At 41.0% G+C, this 18,301-nt stretch overlaps 1 protein-coding gene across 3 annotated transcripts in view; it reads left to right on the top strand.

Moving 5' to 3' along the window:
- LOC123757242 (kinesin-like protein KIF23) overlaps window positions 1-15,901 on the top strand; it is a 98,602-nt gene extending 82,701 nt beyond the window's left edge. For all 3 annotated transcript variants that reach the window (XM_069323772.1, XM_045740752.2, XM_069323771.1), the window contains 2 exons: window positions 5,706-5,864; window positions 11,882-15,901. In XM_069323772.1, the coding sequence (XP_069179873.1) occupies window positions 5,706-5,864; window positions 11,882-12,055 (333 nt within the window). In that variant the 3' untranslated portion in view covers window positions 12,056-15,901. The remainder of the gene's footprint in view (window positions 1-5,705; window positions 5,865-11,881) is intronic.
- Window positions 15,902-18,301: the final 2,400 nt, after the last annotated feature.

Raw genomic sequence — 18,301 nt, 5'->3', positions numbered from 1 at the left:
ATATGTAATTGATATAAAAGGAATTTATGAAAGTGAAGGTGAGTTTAAGACATGTGGAAAGGACAGCAGATGTTGCAGAGAAAACTGTGGTTACAAAATGCAAGAATACCAGCAGGCGAAACATGTTCAGGTAACACTTAGTGTCGAATCATTCTTACACTAGCACCATTTTCCTGGATTTGCCCCAGGGTGCAACATGCGGGGAATGGACAGTTGGGGGAAAAGAGGTATAGGGGGGGTATTCAACCTGATTCAACTATTTTATACTTTAGTTGCTATCTTTTAGCCTTGCATATACCTGTTAATTACTATAAGGGAGTGAAGTACGTAACTCCAAATCTTAATTGCAGGCTTACTTATCTTGCATCTAGTGTCACGTGTTGTAGTGTGGGTTGGTGGTTTTGTCGCCGTTGATCCTTCTTTACTGACAACCCAACCCACAACTCGGTAGAGTGCTTATACCTCACTAGGAGATCACACTAGGCGCTTCTGGCTCTTGGAGAGGGGCTCAATGTCACACGTTTAGAGGATGCGGCTCCAACACTTAGCCTCGTTGTCACGTGCACACACCCACTCGAGCCGCTGTGACTCCCCACTCTCTCCTTATGTGATATGATCTCCTCAATCCCCCTTTAACTTACTAGTTTTCCGTCCTACCCTGTCCACAGTGGTGGTTCTTGGTTCTTTCTCTCTCTCTCTCTCTCTCTTCCTTTACTATTTCCTGGGAAGCCTCACTAGGACAAGGGCAAACACCAGCAAATTGGAATACATTTACTGGACAAAGCACATACACAATACATACACACATATAATAATAATGAATCCTATACTCTATACTATTACAATCAGGTTGCACTCCAACACCATCAGAACTCTATCATCAGCTTATCAAGTGGTATCCTATCTCTTGGTTCACCACCTGATACTATCAACCTCCTCAAGTAGATCAAGTCTACATACACTGTTGCACTATCAGCAAGAGAATATATATATATCTATAAACGTGTACAAGGAAACTCAGCATGTGAATGCAATAACATATATCGGTATAAATGTTCCTTGATACACAACAATGATCAATCGATCACCCTATTAGTCCTAGAACACATACATCTGTAGGTAATCCAGCCTACGTCTGTAACTCTAAACTTCAGTATAAACACCTTGGCACAAAAATGCAAACTATCACTCGCCTTTCACTGCGTCTTACATGCTAAAGACACACTCTATCAACTCCCTACAAGTGATCATTTAGACTTCCCTTCCACCTCTGGAAGTTCACTACCCTGATCTCTTCAGGTTCTTCCGGGTTTAACTACCAGGATCCTCTGCAGCTCCTCCAGACTGCTACCATGAAGTTTTCCTTGAGCAACTACGGTGCTTCACCCTTCTGCTAGGGTCCTCCACAGCTCTCCTGGCTGCTACACCATGAAGTTCCCTCGAGCAACTATGGTGCTTCACCACCTCTACAGAAGCATGTGACACTCCTCTTCACTGTTTCTCCTCACAGCTCGAGGTCCTCTCCTCCACTACCTTGGAGTCTCATCAACTGCTCCCTCTGTGCTGGCTTCGAAGTTCTCAGCAACTTCTTCCCCAAAGACAAACCTGCAACCCACTGACACTCCAATAAAAATGTTCCCCCCTTTAACACACAAACAAAAATAATCACACAATATGTTTGCCTCAAACCTTTATCTGTCCTCTACATACAGTGAGAGTGGACTTCCCCGTTGGGCGGGTCCATGCTCCACCTCGCCCGGCGGGCCTCCACACTCCTCCGCCGCCCCTCAGTCAGTTGGCTTCAAGCGGTCGACGGGAGAGGACGCGCTCCTCGTCCCTCCAGCTGTCTCTCTCATCTCCGTCCTCTTATTTAGGCTTCCTGCCTTACCAAAACATTTCTAACTCATCAATAAACATTGCTACTGTCGCTGGGCACACGACCAACTACAAGCAATCACTATGAACTGGCTTAAATAGTGCTTACCACAGGTTGTCTCGTCGAGGGCGCTCCTCCCTCTGACGGAGCCTGGTCAGGGCGCTTCCACAGCCCACGAAAATGTCTCTGGACGGCTTAATAAACACTCCTTGCCGTCCAGGACTTGAGACCACACATCCCCAGCTCAATTCCACAGCTGGCACGTCAGCACACTTCTCTTCTCTTGGAGATATATCACTAGGGGTTCCTTTCTGACGGGAGCTCAACGGAGCGCGGCTTTCCCCCCTGCGACGTCTGGCCTCAAGTGAGGTCAGAGCCCTCCAGAAGCGAGCCTCACACCTCCAGCAAAATATCCACATCTTCTAATTAGTCATTTATCTGTTTTCTTCTTCACTACCCATAATCTCAAATTGTTATTTAAATCCAACCAACTATTTTACATCTGTGTTATCGCCTCTATATTTCCTATACTTTCTAGTTAGGTCAGGCTTGTTGAATAACTCTCAAGGGGGAGACTCGTTTCTCCTGTAGGCTGAGATCATAACACACGGTAGTTACACAAAAATGGGAGTGCTACACTATTCATAACACAAGGGGAAAGAAAGTGGAGGGAGGGGAACCATACTCATTCTGAGAGGAGGATAAAGGAAAGATGCTTTACCCATTCAAAGGAGAAATCTTCTGTCACCACCCCATTTATAGACTATCAAGATCTGACAATGATATTAGCTTATCTCCACTATGATAACATTTACTCAGTTACAACACGACTGAACTGCCCCTCTGATATATCTCTGACATCTGGGTAACACCATTTATTTATTTTTTATTTTTATTTTTACTTATATATACAAGAGTTTTTACATTCTTGTACAACCACTAGAATGCATAGCATTTCGGGCAAGTCCTTAATCCTAATATTCCCCAGAATACGACCCGCCAAATCGTTTAACAACCTTGTACCCATTTTACTGGTAGTTAAACAGAGACTACAATTAAGGATTGGCACCCAGTCAATCCTCCCTGGCCAGCATACGAACCCTGGCTAGAGCGCTTGTCAAACGCCAGGCGAGCATCTTACCACTATGCCACGGGGATTAATACTGACTTACTCACCAAGACGTAGCAATGATGCTTGATGAGTCTGGTTTGGGAATGGGGGCTAACATCAGCCTCTGGTGTGTGTGTGTGGGAGGGGGGGGCTTGCAAGAGAGACTGGAGTGTGTGGGGCTCGCCACATCAACCTCTGGAGTGTGTGGGGCTCTCCGCATCAACCTCTGGAGTGTGTGGGGCTCGCCACATCAACCTCTGGAGTGTGTGGGGCTCTCCGCATCAACCTCTGGAGTGTGTGGGGCTCGCCACATCAACCTCTGGAGTGTGTGGGGCTCTCCGCATCAACCTCTGGAGTGTGTGGGGCTCGCCACATCAACCTCTGGAGTGTGGGGGGGCTCGCATCAGCCTCTGGAGAGTGGGGGGGCTCGCATCAGCCGCTAAAGTGTGGGGGGCCTCGCATTAGCCGCTGGAGTGTGGGGGGGGGCCTCGCATTAGCCGCTGGAGTGTGAGAGGCTCGCATTAGCCACTGGAGTGTGGGGGGCCTCGCATTAGCCGCTGGAGTGTGGGGGGCCTCGCATTAGCCGCTGGAGTGTGGGGGACCTCGCATTAGCCGCTGGAGTGTGGGGGGCCTCGCATCAGCCGCTGGAGTGTGGGGGGCCTCGCATCAGCCGCTGGAGTGTGGGGGGCCTCGCATCAGCCGCTGGAGTGTGGGGGGCCTTGCATTAGCCGCTGGAGTGTGGGGGGCCTCGCATTAGCTGCTGGAGTGTGGGGGGGGGGGCTCGCATCAGCCACTGGAGTGTGGGGGGCCTCGCATCAGCCGCTGGAGTGTGGGGGGGGGCTCGCATCAGCCGCTGGAGTGTGGGGGGGGGCTCGCATCAGCCACTGGAGTGTGGGGGGCCTCGCATCAGCCGCTGGAGTGAGGGGGGGCCTCGCATTAGCCTCTGGAGTGTGGGGGGGCCTCGCATTAGCCGCTGGAGTGTGGGGGGGCCTCGCATTAGCCGCTGGAGTGAGGGGGGGCCACGCATTAGTGGCTGGAGTGTGGGGGGCCTCACATTAGCCGCTGGAGTGTGGGGGGGCCTCGCATTAGCCGCTGGAGTGTGGGGGGCCCTCGCATCAGCCGCTGGAGTGTGGGGGGCCTCGCATCAGCCGCTGGAGTGTGGGGGCTTCGCATCAGCCGCTGGAGTGTGGGGGGCCTCGCATCAGCCGCTGGAGTGTGGGGGGGGGGGCTCGCATCAGCCGCTGGAGTGTGGGGGTGCTTGGCTCAGACTCTGGAGTGTGGGGGGGCTCGCATCAGCTTATGGAATGCTGGGGCTCGCGTCGGCCGAAGGAGTGCGGGGCGCTTGCATTATTTATTAGGATGTTGGTATTCACATCATTTTTGCTTATAACCTGTTATAAAACCTCCAGGTGATGTCAGTACATTAAAAATAGTGATCCAATAGACATCAGTCATTATTTTTTGTCTGTGAAGATAATTATTGCAATATTAATCATCATATTTAAAGTCGATTTAACACAATTGTGATGGCCTAATCCACCATTGGCACTCTCATGAGAAATCCACAATGAACCACCTATGGAGCAAACTGTTGCAGGCATGTTAAGCTTTTATTTAAAAAATATTGATACTGTACACTGAAACTTTGTGTATTCACAAGTATCCAAGAAAAATATTTTCTGTTGCTGTTCTTGATCTATGCTAATGATTTTCTGGAAGTAATATGGTGCAGTATTAGGCAATCAAATGGCTACTAGAGTTTAATAATGGCAGATCTTTGTTAAATTTTCATTGTCAGAGGGGAAAGGAAGCCAAAATGACAATATAGCATAAGAGGAAAGCAATTGAAAGAATACATAAAAAGGAGTTCAGTATAGACATAATATCAACTTTAAGACTGAAAATACATGTAAATAGATTAACATTGGAAGCCTGTTTTAAACTTGCAAGCATATGAACAACATTTTTAAAACCTGTACATACTCTTTAAGAACATTGTACAGTACACAGCATACATTATTTTTGCTCTAGAATATAAAATACCAGCAATAAATTCCTACCTTCTGGCACAGGAAGACTGAGGACATCCAGTGATTTGCTGAGTTCTAGATGTAAAGGAAATGAAATATGAAGATATGTTACAGAAAATCAGTCACGTAGCACTTGAAGAGAGATGGCCCAAAGGAGATATTTTCACAACATAATATATGTAGGGGAATAGAGAAAGTGGAGACAGTAGAGGGGACCAAAAACAGTCCTTTTCATATGGAAAATAAAATGAGAGGGCACTGATGGTAACTGAAACAAATGAATCGGAGACATATGATACTACTTGTATGTAGTGTGGTGTGGTAAGCAAGTGTCTGGAAGAAGGAGCATAGGTAGTGGAAGGCATCTTTATTCATAGTATTGTTCTTAGGTACTAATAGCTAAGAGGTGGGACCCCAAGAGTTAGATTTTTGCAGGTGATGAGTCACAATAATGGGGCTGAAGTATGTTGATCAGACCACACACTAGAAGTTGAAGGGACGACGACGTTTCGGTCCGTCCTGGACCATTCTCAAGTCACGAAACGTCGTCGTCCCTTCAACTTCTAGTGTGTGGTCTGGTCAACAGTTAGATTTTTATTTGCATGGCATATTTAAATAAGCACCTGTAGAAAGATAAACATATACTGCATTTAATCTGTGCTTTGTTATCTCATACTTGTATTCACAGCTGGTGCCAATGGGAACAGCACTTCAGCCAGCACTGAAGAATCTGAAACCTTTGACCAAACTGAAGAGCACGCATTTCAAGAAGGATACTATCACAAATTACTGCCTATCAACACAAGCTGCAGATGGTCATGGAGGAATGGAAACTAAAATTTATAAGGTATTTGGATTTGTATATTGGTTTTAGAGTTCTTTGTACTTATGAACTTTTGAAATGCAGGATGAGGAGAACAGTTGGCCCTTAATCTGTGCAAGGAATGTGTTTTTGAAAACTTTTGTTCAGAGTGAAATTAATATTAGTATAGTATAGGAAAAAGTTTTGTTCCAGAAAAAGGCAAAATATCAACTGCTCAGAATTGAATTTGACTGCTCCCTCAGTTGAGATTCCACTGAATTCATGGGCATGTATTGCATACAGTCAGATAGGATTGACATACAGTGTTACCACAAAGTTATTTTCAACCATCCCCACAGGATCACAAATGTGCTGAAGGAGTTATTAGAGACATTAATAATTCCAACCTAAAAATTAACATAATAATTAACATAATAATCCATAAAAGCTAAAGGTTCCTCCCAAACCCTAACCTGATATCATGTGACTTTCAAATAAAGTTTCTAGTTAACTACCAACTGGGTTGCCTAATCAGCCCCTGTGATTACCACCAGGGGACAGCACCATGCCCACTTTAGGATCCACTGACTAAAGTGGATCTAACAGTCAGTTCTTGAACTTCCTGGCTCCTGTTCAATGTGAAGAGTTTACATTGGACCAGTTTTCAGTTACTGTATTCAGTTACTTAAGTTTATATTTTGAAATACAGTATTGTTATTTTGAAATGTTGTAAGAGCACAAGATTGAAAATTGTATAACGTACAAGCTTTTTTTTGGTCACTGCCTTACTATGTTAATTACATAGAACAATGCTTGTGTGAGAATATTGGGTCCTCCATAGGAATACTGGACAGTGCTATCAAATGACTAACAGTAAGAAAATACTGTACCTAATGAAACATGTCCTCCTGGGAGAACTCATCCTTCTCACTGCTAGAATCAAATTTAGAAATTAACTCAATAGACAGGATAAAAGTAATGTTAGGAGAAACTTGTAATATTTTTATTTGAGCTTTTAACATTTAACTTATATGTGGTTTACAATGAAAACTGTAATAATGGATTGGTTACTTGGATATAGATGCAGGTAGGTTATATTACACGCGGGGATTCTTTATATCTGCAGGTGGGTGGCACATCAAGCCTCACCAAGAGATTAAAGTAATTAAAACACAGGTTGAAATCAAAACATTGCCAGGGTTAGCTGGGACATTTATAATAGTTTTATAAATCCTTTACACTCTAAGATTGTGCATTACTCTATAGTAAGTACAAATATACCACAATTTACATATAATAAAGTTGTAAGCCCATTGCTGACGCCCTCTGTGTATCACTACCTCCCACACACATTGGCCAACTCCACCTTGCATTCATCCTTTCCTGCCAAATAGAAGTTTCAAATTATATTTCTTATAACTCATTATAGAGGTTCAGATTGAATTTTTATATTTAACACTTATATTTTGACGTTTTCCAACCACAAAATGCACTTAAGAGTTTATATATGCATTGTTTACCTATTTAGAAGGTAACAGTTCACCCATCATCAACATGCCAGCTGCTGCCTTAGCAGGAGTTTCAAATGTCTACATATCAGCAGAACAAAGCATATTATGAAGGGTGCCTTCACTACAATGTTGATTCTGTATATTTTATCTAAGCGTCTAAAGAAAATCAAATGGAGCTCTGAGGTCACTCAAACCCACATTCAAGGGACTCCAAGCCGCTCACATTACCACTGGACCACCCTGACTTACTAAAAGTTACACAACTGGGATTCTCCTTAATCCACAGGAAGTACAGGTATGGAGGCTTCTACTAAAGCCAGTCCAGTAATTTAGTGAAGCCAGTATCTGAAGTTGCAACGTACCATGGATGAACTACATTGCCTACACCTAGTGCTTTGGAATTATACATAAAACTTGGACTGACTTCAGTAGAAGCCTGCAAACTTTGCGGTTTCAGTAGAATCCTAGTTGTATAACTTTTAGCATGTCAGGGTGATTCAGTGGTTACCTTGAGGTTACCTTGAGGTGCTTCCGGGGCTTAGCGTCCCCGCGGCCCGGTCGTCGACCAGGCCTCCTGGTTGCCGGACTGATCAACCAGGCTGTTGGACGCGGCTGCTCGCAGCCTGACGTATGAGTCACAGCCTGGTTGATCAGGTATCCTTTGAAGGTGCTTGTCCAGTTCTCTCTTGAACACTGTGAGGGGTCGGCCAGTTATGCCCCTGTTATGCCCCCTGTGGTAAGTTAAGTGGCTGGAAGTCCCTTAGTTACAGGTTTGAGTCACCTAAGAGCTCCAGTTGATTTTCTCATTGATATGCAGGCGATGAGTCACAATACTCATCGCTTTGGTGGTCTGGTCAACGTTCTCATTGATATATGCTGGCGCTTTCCCCTTGAAAATTCCCTTCTCATTGATATATTATGTTAGTGTAATTTCTTTATGTATGCTCCTAATATGTAGTATTTTATCATGCAAGTGGTTTTTTAATTCAGTGTTGGTGTGCACAGTAGTGGCTTACCTCTGTGAACCTATACCACTTCATTCATATTCCCCCTAGTGTTATGCTCAAGGACATTGCTGTTCTTGTACTGTGTAATGGTGATCATTTCTTCACCTGGGAGATGTGTGTACCATTCTATTTTCCTTGCATAACGCTTTGATTGCAGTCTGGGCTCTTCTCAGTGGTACAGGGACCTTTCAAGACTAGAAAGTTCTTCAACCAGTCTGGGCTTAATGCACACATCTCTTGTCTTTTTCTTTCTTTCTTTCTTTTTTTTTTCTTTTTCTTTTTCTTTCTTTCTTTCTTTCCTTCTTTCCTTCTTTCTTTCTTTCTTTCTTTCTTTCTTTCTTTCTAATAACATGTGGTGCTTATTCAGATGATGTCTCCACTTTCTTTCTTTCTTTCTGAATAACATGTGGTGCTTATTCAGATGATGTCTCCACTTTCTTTCTTTCTTTCTGAATAACATGTGGTGCTTATTCAGATGATGTCTCCACTTGCTCACATTGCATTCAATTAATTGTCCCTGTGAGTGGTGCTTCATAGGTTTACTCAATCCCTCCTCCTTGTGTGTCAAGCAAGGTAGGATATGTTGTTCCTGTTCTGGAACTAATATTGTGTTGGTACTGAATTCTGTTCTTTAAACCTATAGAACTGGGTTCTGTTTTTCTCCTGATTGGTGGACAGTCCCATATTATTTTTGAAGGGGAAGTGACTACATGTATTATAGGTCTTTGGTGCTTGAGTGACTGGAGGTTTTCTGGTATTAATGTGGCATTTGTGAGGGAACATCTGGTTTCATTCATTCAGACCCTGTAGGATCATCAGGTGGGAAATTTACCACTGATTAATTTGTAATGGACTGTACTGTATTTTAATTTTATTTATTGCTTATTTATAACTTCGGAGTGGACTGTTTTTAATTTAATATCGCCAGTAAAATTCCTTCTACACAAATTGGAGGGGTTATAATTATTAAGTTTGGTTATACTGTAATTAAACGTTTAACATTATTAATTTACTGAACCATAATTAAAAGGTTAGTTTATATTGTTAGTATATGTGAATTATAGTCTTCTTATCTGACTAGAAGGTTTCGACAGTCATTATGGAACTGGTGTAGAACATGTGAGTGGACCCTGCTGTAATGGCGGCATAGCTTTAGTAACGCCACCTCAACATGAATGGCAATTCTTCACTAAGTGTTGTCCCAACTCCAGCCTGCCGAGATATTTCAATGTAGCTACAGTATGTACAATTACAATAGTTGAGAAAATCCACTATTACTATAGGTGGGTGAGAACCTACGAGCCCACGACCCTGGCATTGCTCGTCGTGTACTCTACCACTAGATCACCGCTGACTTGTAAAAGTCATACAACCGATTTTCTACCGAAATCACAGGAAGTCTGGAGGCCCCTACTGAAGCCATTTAAAGTTTTTACGTATGGTATACGTTTACGTATATTTTTACGTACGTTGCTTAACCACTTAACTGCGCCAGCCGAGTATTCTCGGTCGGCGGGAAACTGTGCCAACCTAGGAAACTCTCTTTTATTTTTCCGTACCCATTCTAAATGTGTGCAAGATTGGTTGTGTACAAAATGTACTTAGGACCTCCAGTGAGAGGCAGCCATCTTGGAAAAAATTCCCAGAATGCCCTAGGGTTGCTGGCTGGGTTAGTACTGAATGAGCAACCTTGGGTGGCGCACACGCCTCTGGCTCCCAAACACCTGTACAACTCGGTGTTGAAAGATAATGCTTTGTGGTAAAATTCAAACCTTATTGTTTGAAGAACATAAGAGTCATAATATTGGTTAAGCTAGGCGCAATAAGGACCTAACACAAAGGTCGGATGCAAGTGATACAGCACCTATGAGGACGATACAGCAAGAGTATCCAGTTGTAGCTCTGAGCGTCATCCTTGCAATCCTATACTATCTCCAATTTATTTAGATGATACATAGATGAATCATTATCTGCATTCAGTGATGATGCATCTGATACAAGTAGCATTGATGAACAGTGTTAGCAGCTTCCATGGTGGTGTTTTCTATAGATATTTTCAAGAATACCTGAATCTCTTCCTGACTGACGGACACTCTTTGAGGCGTGCTGAATCTCTTCCTGTGTGGGACCATACAAAGAGATCTTTTCAAGACTACCTTACAAATTTATCTTTTCCTATAATTTTTTCAATACTACCTTATGCTTTACAAGCTTGGCTACATACAACCTACAAGTTCTAAAGCCAAGGGTGTACGTGAGTGCGTTATTTGCAAGCACATAGAATGAAGAAACAGGAAGCAAAAATTTATCTGTACCTGGTGCACTGAGAGCGAAGTCGCGCTGTGTACCATGAACTACTTCGTTGATTATTACTCACTCCCGAAGTACTGAGTGTGTAATACAGTGTGTTACTGTGTTAATAGTGTGTGAAACTGTACATATTGTAATTTTAGTAAATTTTTAACAAGTAATATTGTGACAATAAACATATATTGTGGACACATTTACTGACACATGTATCACAGTTCCATGGAATATTATGGACGTTCTACTGTATACATATTGTAAATGACACAAATATGCATCATATACGATAAGAAAAAAAATAAAACCGCATTGGAATTACTTAAAACAAATAATTGAAAATATATTTGTGGCAACAACCGGTGCTTGAATGGCCCGCGCGACCGTGTCTGGGCAATTCACACACGGGCGACCAGGCCCTGATGACGTCACAGCGCACCTTGTCCACGTCCCTACGGCCAAAGTAAGTGGAATTTGGTATATATTTTTCATAGACATGTTCATGGAAGGGAATTTATCATTTTACAACGAAAAAATAATTTTTGGGGAACACATTATTTCATGCGCACCTGGGGAATTTCACAATAAACTCGGGGCAGCACGGTGGTTAATGGACCAATTAACTGACCTGCTCAGAAAGGAGCTTTTCATCTGCATTCACTGCTATATTTTTTCACTCATTTAGTAAAACACTTATCAGAGCTTTATTCCTTAATTGTTATGTGCCACTAGATGTTCTAAGTGTAGTCTTGTTTGTGTCCTAGTCGAAGATATTGAGTTTCAATTGATACTCCCTCGACTTTCCCACCACAAATACAGTAATGTAAAATTTAATAAAACTACTTATGCGAAGTCACAAGGTGTCAATGATATTTGGGCACTGAACACCAAAACAGGAACTCGGTTACACAAATCTCGTGTACTAATTTGTATACAGTTTGAAATTGTATTGAAAATACTGTATATAAGAAACCTATCCTTATACAGTTTAAAATTTTGTCGAAAATATATTCAGAGGTGCTAATTTGCATTAACTAAAATTGTGCAGATTGAGGGCCAAATGTTATTGCAGTCAGGTAATATGATTAAATGTCTATTATTAAGTCCTGTAAAAAAGTTCATTAATTAGTGTCATTTAATGTTAAAAACACCATGAATTATCAGTAATGATTGCATTAAAATAATAAGTAATGAAAATATCTTAGTATTTTTATTATATTTAGTATAACTCCTGTTTTAGGGTGCTGTATTGCCAACAGCTGGAGGGGGATCCCAGATTGTTCTTCAAAATGTGGAAGTTCATACTCAGCAGGACCTTCTTGAAGCTGTTGCAAATAAAAAGCCTTCAGAAGAAACTAAAAGAATCCCAAGTGAAGATACGCATGAATGTTGCACTGCTGGCATTCAGCCATAAAAGTGCTCTGCTGCATTCATCACATAAGTGTTCACCTTTCTAGTTTACCAGGTCGTGGTATTTTGTTTGTGGAGAAATATTTGTTGAAGGAACTTTAATTAATTTTAATCAAAAGCTTTTATGATTTGTATTTATTTATTTATATTTTAGTCATATTTTAATATTTTTGTTACATTTGAAGCATTTCATGCTCATTCTGCAGGGTGTAAAAATTATGCATAATACATTATTGTCATCGTTACCCTATTTCCTGTTGTAAGGTACGGCTTGTAAGCTGTACAACTAACAAAACCAGTTCTTACTTTCATATAAATAATGTGCAGCTATTCATTATTTACACAAATTTCATGCCGAGTTCCCTCTGCATCACCACCGCCATAACTTCTATCACTGTTGACTCTTGCCAGTCTTCCTTCACATACCAATAAAACTTTGACCTACTGTACCTTACATGAATTTCTCTCATTCTCTAGAAGAAAATCTGCATACAACAAATTTAGTATAGAGTACAGTACTATATTTGCTCCAGGTGAATAATGGGGTCACATCTTTTTTTAATAGTGTATCTTCAGTGAATATGTGTTCTTGTGCAGTAATCTTACTCATCTCACACTAGCAGATCCTCTTGTTTTCACATTTAATTTCTTTCACATTTTGCAACCCATAATACAATAAAGTTATTTTTCATTTGAGATTATATTTTTTAATATAATAATTTTGTTGATAAGGCAGCTGTACAATGAGGATATCCTAGGGCAGGGTTGGGTAGTCTTTTCAAGTGTGACAAAATTGCCAAATCTTTGATGCATAATTTTCTCATGTGCCAACCGAAAATTTGTGGGAACACATTAGTTTGTCTTTTAAGTACAGTACAATGGGATCTCAGTAATCAGACTTAATTGATTCCTGAAGACCAATTGAGTTCTGATCTGTTCGAGTACTGAATGATTTTTTTCCCATAAGTAGTAATGTAAATTGGATTAATCCATTACAAACCACAATAATACATATTTGAATGTTAAATAAGATGCAAATTTGTTCTCACTTCACCTGCACATAGGAGAGTTGATGGCATATGTGTAATGTGGTGAAGAGGAGGAGGAGAGATGATGATTGGCAGGGAAGTCCCCCTACTGGGAATTGTCTGGATTTTTTTTTTTTTTTTTTTTTTTTTTTTTTTTTTTTTTTTTTTTTCTCTCTCTCTCTCTCTCTTGAGACTCACTGGCTGCTTTTCTTACAAGAATACAAGCATGCCAAACTCAGAAGCAAAAACAGACACATGAGCCCCATTTTCATATTTTGCTGTGTGTTGTTTTTTCACCTCTGTCATGGTTCTAACTAATTTTCTTTTCATTTAGTTATCACTTACTTAGGTGCCATGGTGACTTATTTACACAAAGAATATAAAAAATATCCAAGAAAACATGAGAAAATTTGCAGAGAAGTTGAGTGGGTTGTGCAGCTACTGGGAAACCAACTCATCCGTTACGTGTTTTAAGTTTGAGTGCCAAGCAAACTGTCAACAACAGAGTACGGACAAAGTATTAGTGTTGAATTGTTTGAGTTGGATGCGGTACAAGTACTGAGGTTCCACTGCATTGGGAGAGCCTTTGCAAGTAATACAAAAATCACAGTAGAGCAGCAAAATCAAAGAATATTCTAAGAGTGATTACTGTACGTCACATAAGTTTGAATGAATGTAAAATTTAGTGACAGATTTTTTACTTAAGTCATTCTACCCTGTTGATAGCGTGGATATTTATTAGCAGCCTTTAAGTATAATTCTAGCTGCCATATGCGCACACACACACATTAATTCACTACTAAGTGAGTATACAATTTAAAGTCAAAAGGACCTATGTTGCCTCTGCCACTCAGGAATTTTAGAGGCACCAGCCTTCAGGTCTGTTTTTGAGGAGTTTTGGAGTGTTGGTACCCACTTCTGATCATTTGTCATATTGTTTATGTAGTAAGCTGTTTTGCTTTAATTTTGGGTGACTTGCCTTTTCCCTCCCCTTCCATTTTTAGGTTCGTATCTGGAGTTGGGTTCTGACAAGAAATGGTAGTGATTCTTTCCTCAGTTGAGTACTTCATGTGCAGACCTACTACAGCTTCTAGGCTTTAATATAATGTTTCAGCTTTCTATTGCTGGCTAGTAGAGGATTCCTTGTTGCTTTTAGGGTGTGGTTGGATCATGCTCAGTCCTGTGCTATAGAGTTATAACAGCTTCATGTCCAGGTTTATATGTGTACTGTTTACCTTAATTTAGGTTGTCCACAAGGTCTAGTTGAAGATTGGTATTTCTTTTGTAAGTAGTGTATTACATAGAGTTCTGGAATCTTCTCATCCTTTGTTTACACAGGAGAGGGAGGTGGCTCATTTTGGGTCTCGGCAAGTTAGGTAAGTACACATTGTTGGGCTTCAAATCCAGACCCACTCTTTCTGCTTTGTAAGAGGAATCTGGGTTCTATTCAGGTCACTTTAGAATATGCAGTAGTATGCTTTAAATTGACTTGAACTATTGTAGCTCTCATCTATCAGCCTTTCCTCCATTTTCTATGGTCATTATTTGGCGTGATGCAAAAGAGAGACTGTCCTCCATAATCCACACTTAGTCGGCATGGTTTATGTTTGCTTTGGTATCAGGTTATTGGGCAGGCTGGTTGTATAGAGCAGACAGTAAGCTGTTGAGGCTGCTGCTTGCTGCAGTTGCACTAATTTGCATTTTTGTTTTTACTGCAGGGGATAAGGTCTCGGGGTTCTGGGGCAACCAAATCTACTGTGAAGGCAGGTGTATTGGCCATATGTTTTCTTTTTGTGATTTTGGTCTGATCTCTCATTAGTCAAGCATTTGCACTGGCTTTTTTTCTAATACATCATTATTTGCAAGTTAAAGTTGTGTTGAATGGCAAAAGTAGTATGGATACACCAGACAAGGGTAATAGGAAAGTACATACCACGGATAAAAAATGCAGTTATGAGAGAAATGTGATTGCGGTATATGTATTAGTACTGTTTCTGGCATAAAAAGCAAAAGCAGGAGATGACAGTCTGTAGTTTGTGAATAAATGGAGAAAGACATGAAGAAAAAATATTAGAACCTAAGCATGAGGCTGTGGGTGATGCTGTTTAACAATGATTCACACAGCATTGTAGCCTGAAGTTGGTTGTTAATAGTTACACTTTATAATGGAATAAATTGTATTAACCATAATTATTGAGTACATCAAGGCAAGTTCAGAGTGACTGTGAAAGCTTAAAATATGGCATGACACAGTACTATAATTGCATTTTGCTGCCTGTGTGTTATCAAGACCAGTTTGTGCTACAAAAAGGTAAGTACACAAATTGTTATATTTAATTTCATACATATTTATATACACAAAATTTTTATTTTATATTAATATGCTGAAACATATATAATTTGCTGTAGGATAACCTGAAAATTTTGTGATAAATTGCTAAGAAAAAGGCAGTTTTGTGAAAATTTTGATCACTTTCTGAACACTGTGGTCTGGATTTTGGAAGTGTTGCTGAATAATGTATTGACACCTCATTTTGAAGGAAAATGTCTGAACGTAGAGTTTTGTGTGTGTATGTAATCTTCCAGTATTAACTCAAAATTATGTTCATTTATAAGGACAATAATTAACATAGAAATATTGTACTGTACAGTGGTACCTCAGAATACGAGTGTCCCTGTATGCGAGTTTTTCAGAATACGAGCAGGATTTGCCTCGGAAGGCAAGGGTGTTGATACGCGTACAGGCCGACCTAGCGCGTGGTGGTACGGCGATCGCCCCTCAGTTTACCAGTGCCTCGCGCCCAGTGACTATCCCACCTGAATTCTTCACCAGGATTTTCAGTGTTTTGTTGGATTTTTGGCCATTTGACCATAAAAGTTATTATATATCTCACCATGGGTCCCAAGAAAGCCAGTGGTAAGGATCAAGGCAAGAAAGCGCATGTGAGAATGACAATAGATGAAAAACAAGAGATCATTCAGAAGCATGAAAATGGTACATGTGTTGTTAAACTTTGTAGGCAGTACAACAAAGCCATGTCAACGATATGCACTATACTTAGCAAGAAAAAGACATTATGAGTGCTAAAGTGGCAAAAGGCGTAAGAGCAATCACGAAACAAAGACCACAAATAATCGAAGAAGTGGAAAAGTTGTTATTAATTTGGATACACAACAAGGAGTTAGCGGGTGATAGTGTTTCAGAGGCCATCATTTGTGAGAAAGCCAGGGTATTGCACAAAGACCTTGTAAAGAAAACCCCTGGAACAAGTGCAGATATGATAGATTTTAAGGCAAGCAGGGGATGGTTTGAGAAATTTAGAAAAAGAAGTGGTGTCCAAAGTGTTGCCAGGCATGGGGGAGGCAGCCAGCTCAGACAAACCAGCGACTGAAAGGTTTATTGAAGAATTTAAAGAGTTTGCAGAGGCTGAGGGATACCTACTGCAACAAGTTTTTAATTGTGATGAAACAGGACTGTTCTGGAAAAGATTGCCTAAGGGGACATACATTACCAAGGAGGAAAAATCATTGCCCGAACACAAGTCTATGAAAGATAGGTTTACGCTTGTGCTGTGTTCAAAACGCGAGTGGCGATTTGAAAATTAAACCTTTGCTAGTGTATCATTCTGAAAATCCAAGGGTTTTCAAATAGTATAAAGTGCAGAAAACCCAAATGTGTGTGATGTGGAGGGCTAATAATAAGGCATGGGTGACTAGGATTTTTTTTTCGGAGTGGGTGAATGTAGTGGTGTGCCCTGCCATAGAAAAATATCTGCAGTAGAAACATTTGCCACTCAAGGCCCTGCTTCTCCTCGACAATGCTCCTGCTCATCCTCCAGGCTTGGAAGATGAATTGTTCCACAGATACAGTAAATTTCTCACAGTAAAGTAAAGTTCCTTCCTCCTAACACCACTCCTCTAATTCACCCTATGGACCAGAAAATCATAGCGAATTTTAAGAAACTTTATGAAAGGGCACTTTTCCGGAAATGTTTTGGAGTGACTGAAGCCACAAAACTCGCCCTCAAAGAGTTCTGGAAAGACCATTTTAACATTTGTAGTGCTTTAAAACTCGTTGACAAAGCCTGGCAAGAAGCGACTCAAAGAACCCTGATCTCTGGCTGAAGAGAATTGTGGCCTGAATGTGTGACAGAACTTTACTTTGAGGGGTTTGAGCCTGTAAATGATGTGCCTATTGTTGAGGAAATTGTTTCTCTGGGCCAGCAAATGGGCTTGGAATTGGATGGTGATGATGTGGAGGAGTTGGTGGAAGAATACAATGAAAAACTGACCACTGAAGAACTCCAAGCCCTTCAAAAGGAACAGCAAAAAGACCCAGCTGAGGATGTTTCTCCAGTGGAGGAGGAGGAGGCAGTACAGAATGTCCCTTCTGCAACCATTAAGAAGTGGTGTCAGATGTGGGAAGAAATGCAAACTTTTATTGAAAAGACTCACCCAGAGAAAGTTGTAGTAGGGCATTGCCTTAATCTTTTCAATGACAATGTGATGCCTCACTACAGAGACATCTTGTGAAAGAAGGGAAAAACAAGCTTCCATGGACAGATTTGTTGCGAGAAAATTGAGCAGTGAGCCACAACCAGGACCTAGTGGTATGCAGGCAAAACGTGCCAGAGAATGCACCCCAGAGAGGTCCTCACTGTCTGATGTTATAATGGAAGGGGACTCCCCTTCCAAACAGTAACACCTCTCCTCCTCCCCCCCTCCTCACCATCTTCCATACACCTACAGCATTCATCAGCAAGGGTAAGTAATAACTTGAACATAGTTTTGTAGGCTTATTTATATGAATTAGGTATAAAATATAGTTTAAAGTGAGGTTTTTGGGTAGTCAGAAACAGATTAATTCATTTCCCATTATTTCTCATGGGGAAATTAGCTTCGGTTTATGAGTTTTCGGAATACGAGCTGTTTACAGGAACGGATTAAACTCTTAAACCGAGGTACCCCTGTACATTGTTATTACAGTGCAGGTATTGTATTTAGCAGTATTGTATATGTGAATTACTACAACTTTTTATTAAACTTCATGTACTGTATATTAGAAGTAAAAGATACCAAAAATATATTGCAGTATTTAGTTCATACTTAAATGTGATAAAATGTAAGGTCCACTTGAGCAATCGTGAGCACAGTAGGGTCACAGCTGATAAGTCCCGAGTTCAATTTCTGTGGCAGGATGGAAACATTTGGGCAATGTTTAC

The sequence above is a fragment of the Procambarus clarkii genome, chromosome 13, assembly GCF_040958095.1.
Source record: "Procambarus clarkii isolate CNS0578487 chromosome 13, FALCON_Pclarkii_2.0, whole genome shotgun sequence".
NCBI lineage: Eukaryota > Metazoa > Arthropoda > Malacostraca > Decapoda > Cambaridae > Procambarus > Procambarus clarkii.
The sequence above is the reverse complement of the archived record's forward strand: the minus strand, read 5'-3'. Positions and strand labels throughout refer to the sequence as shown.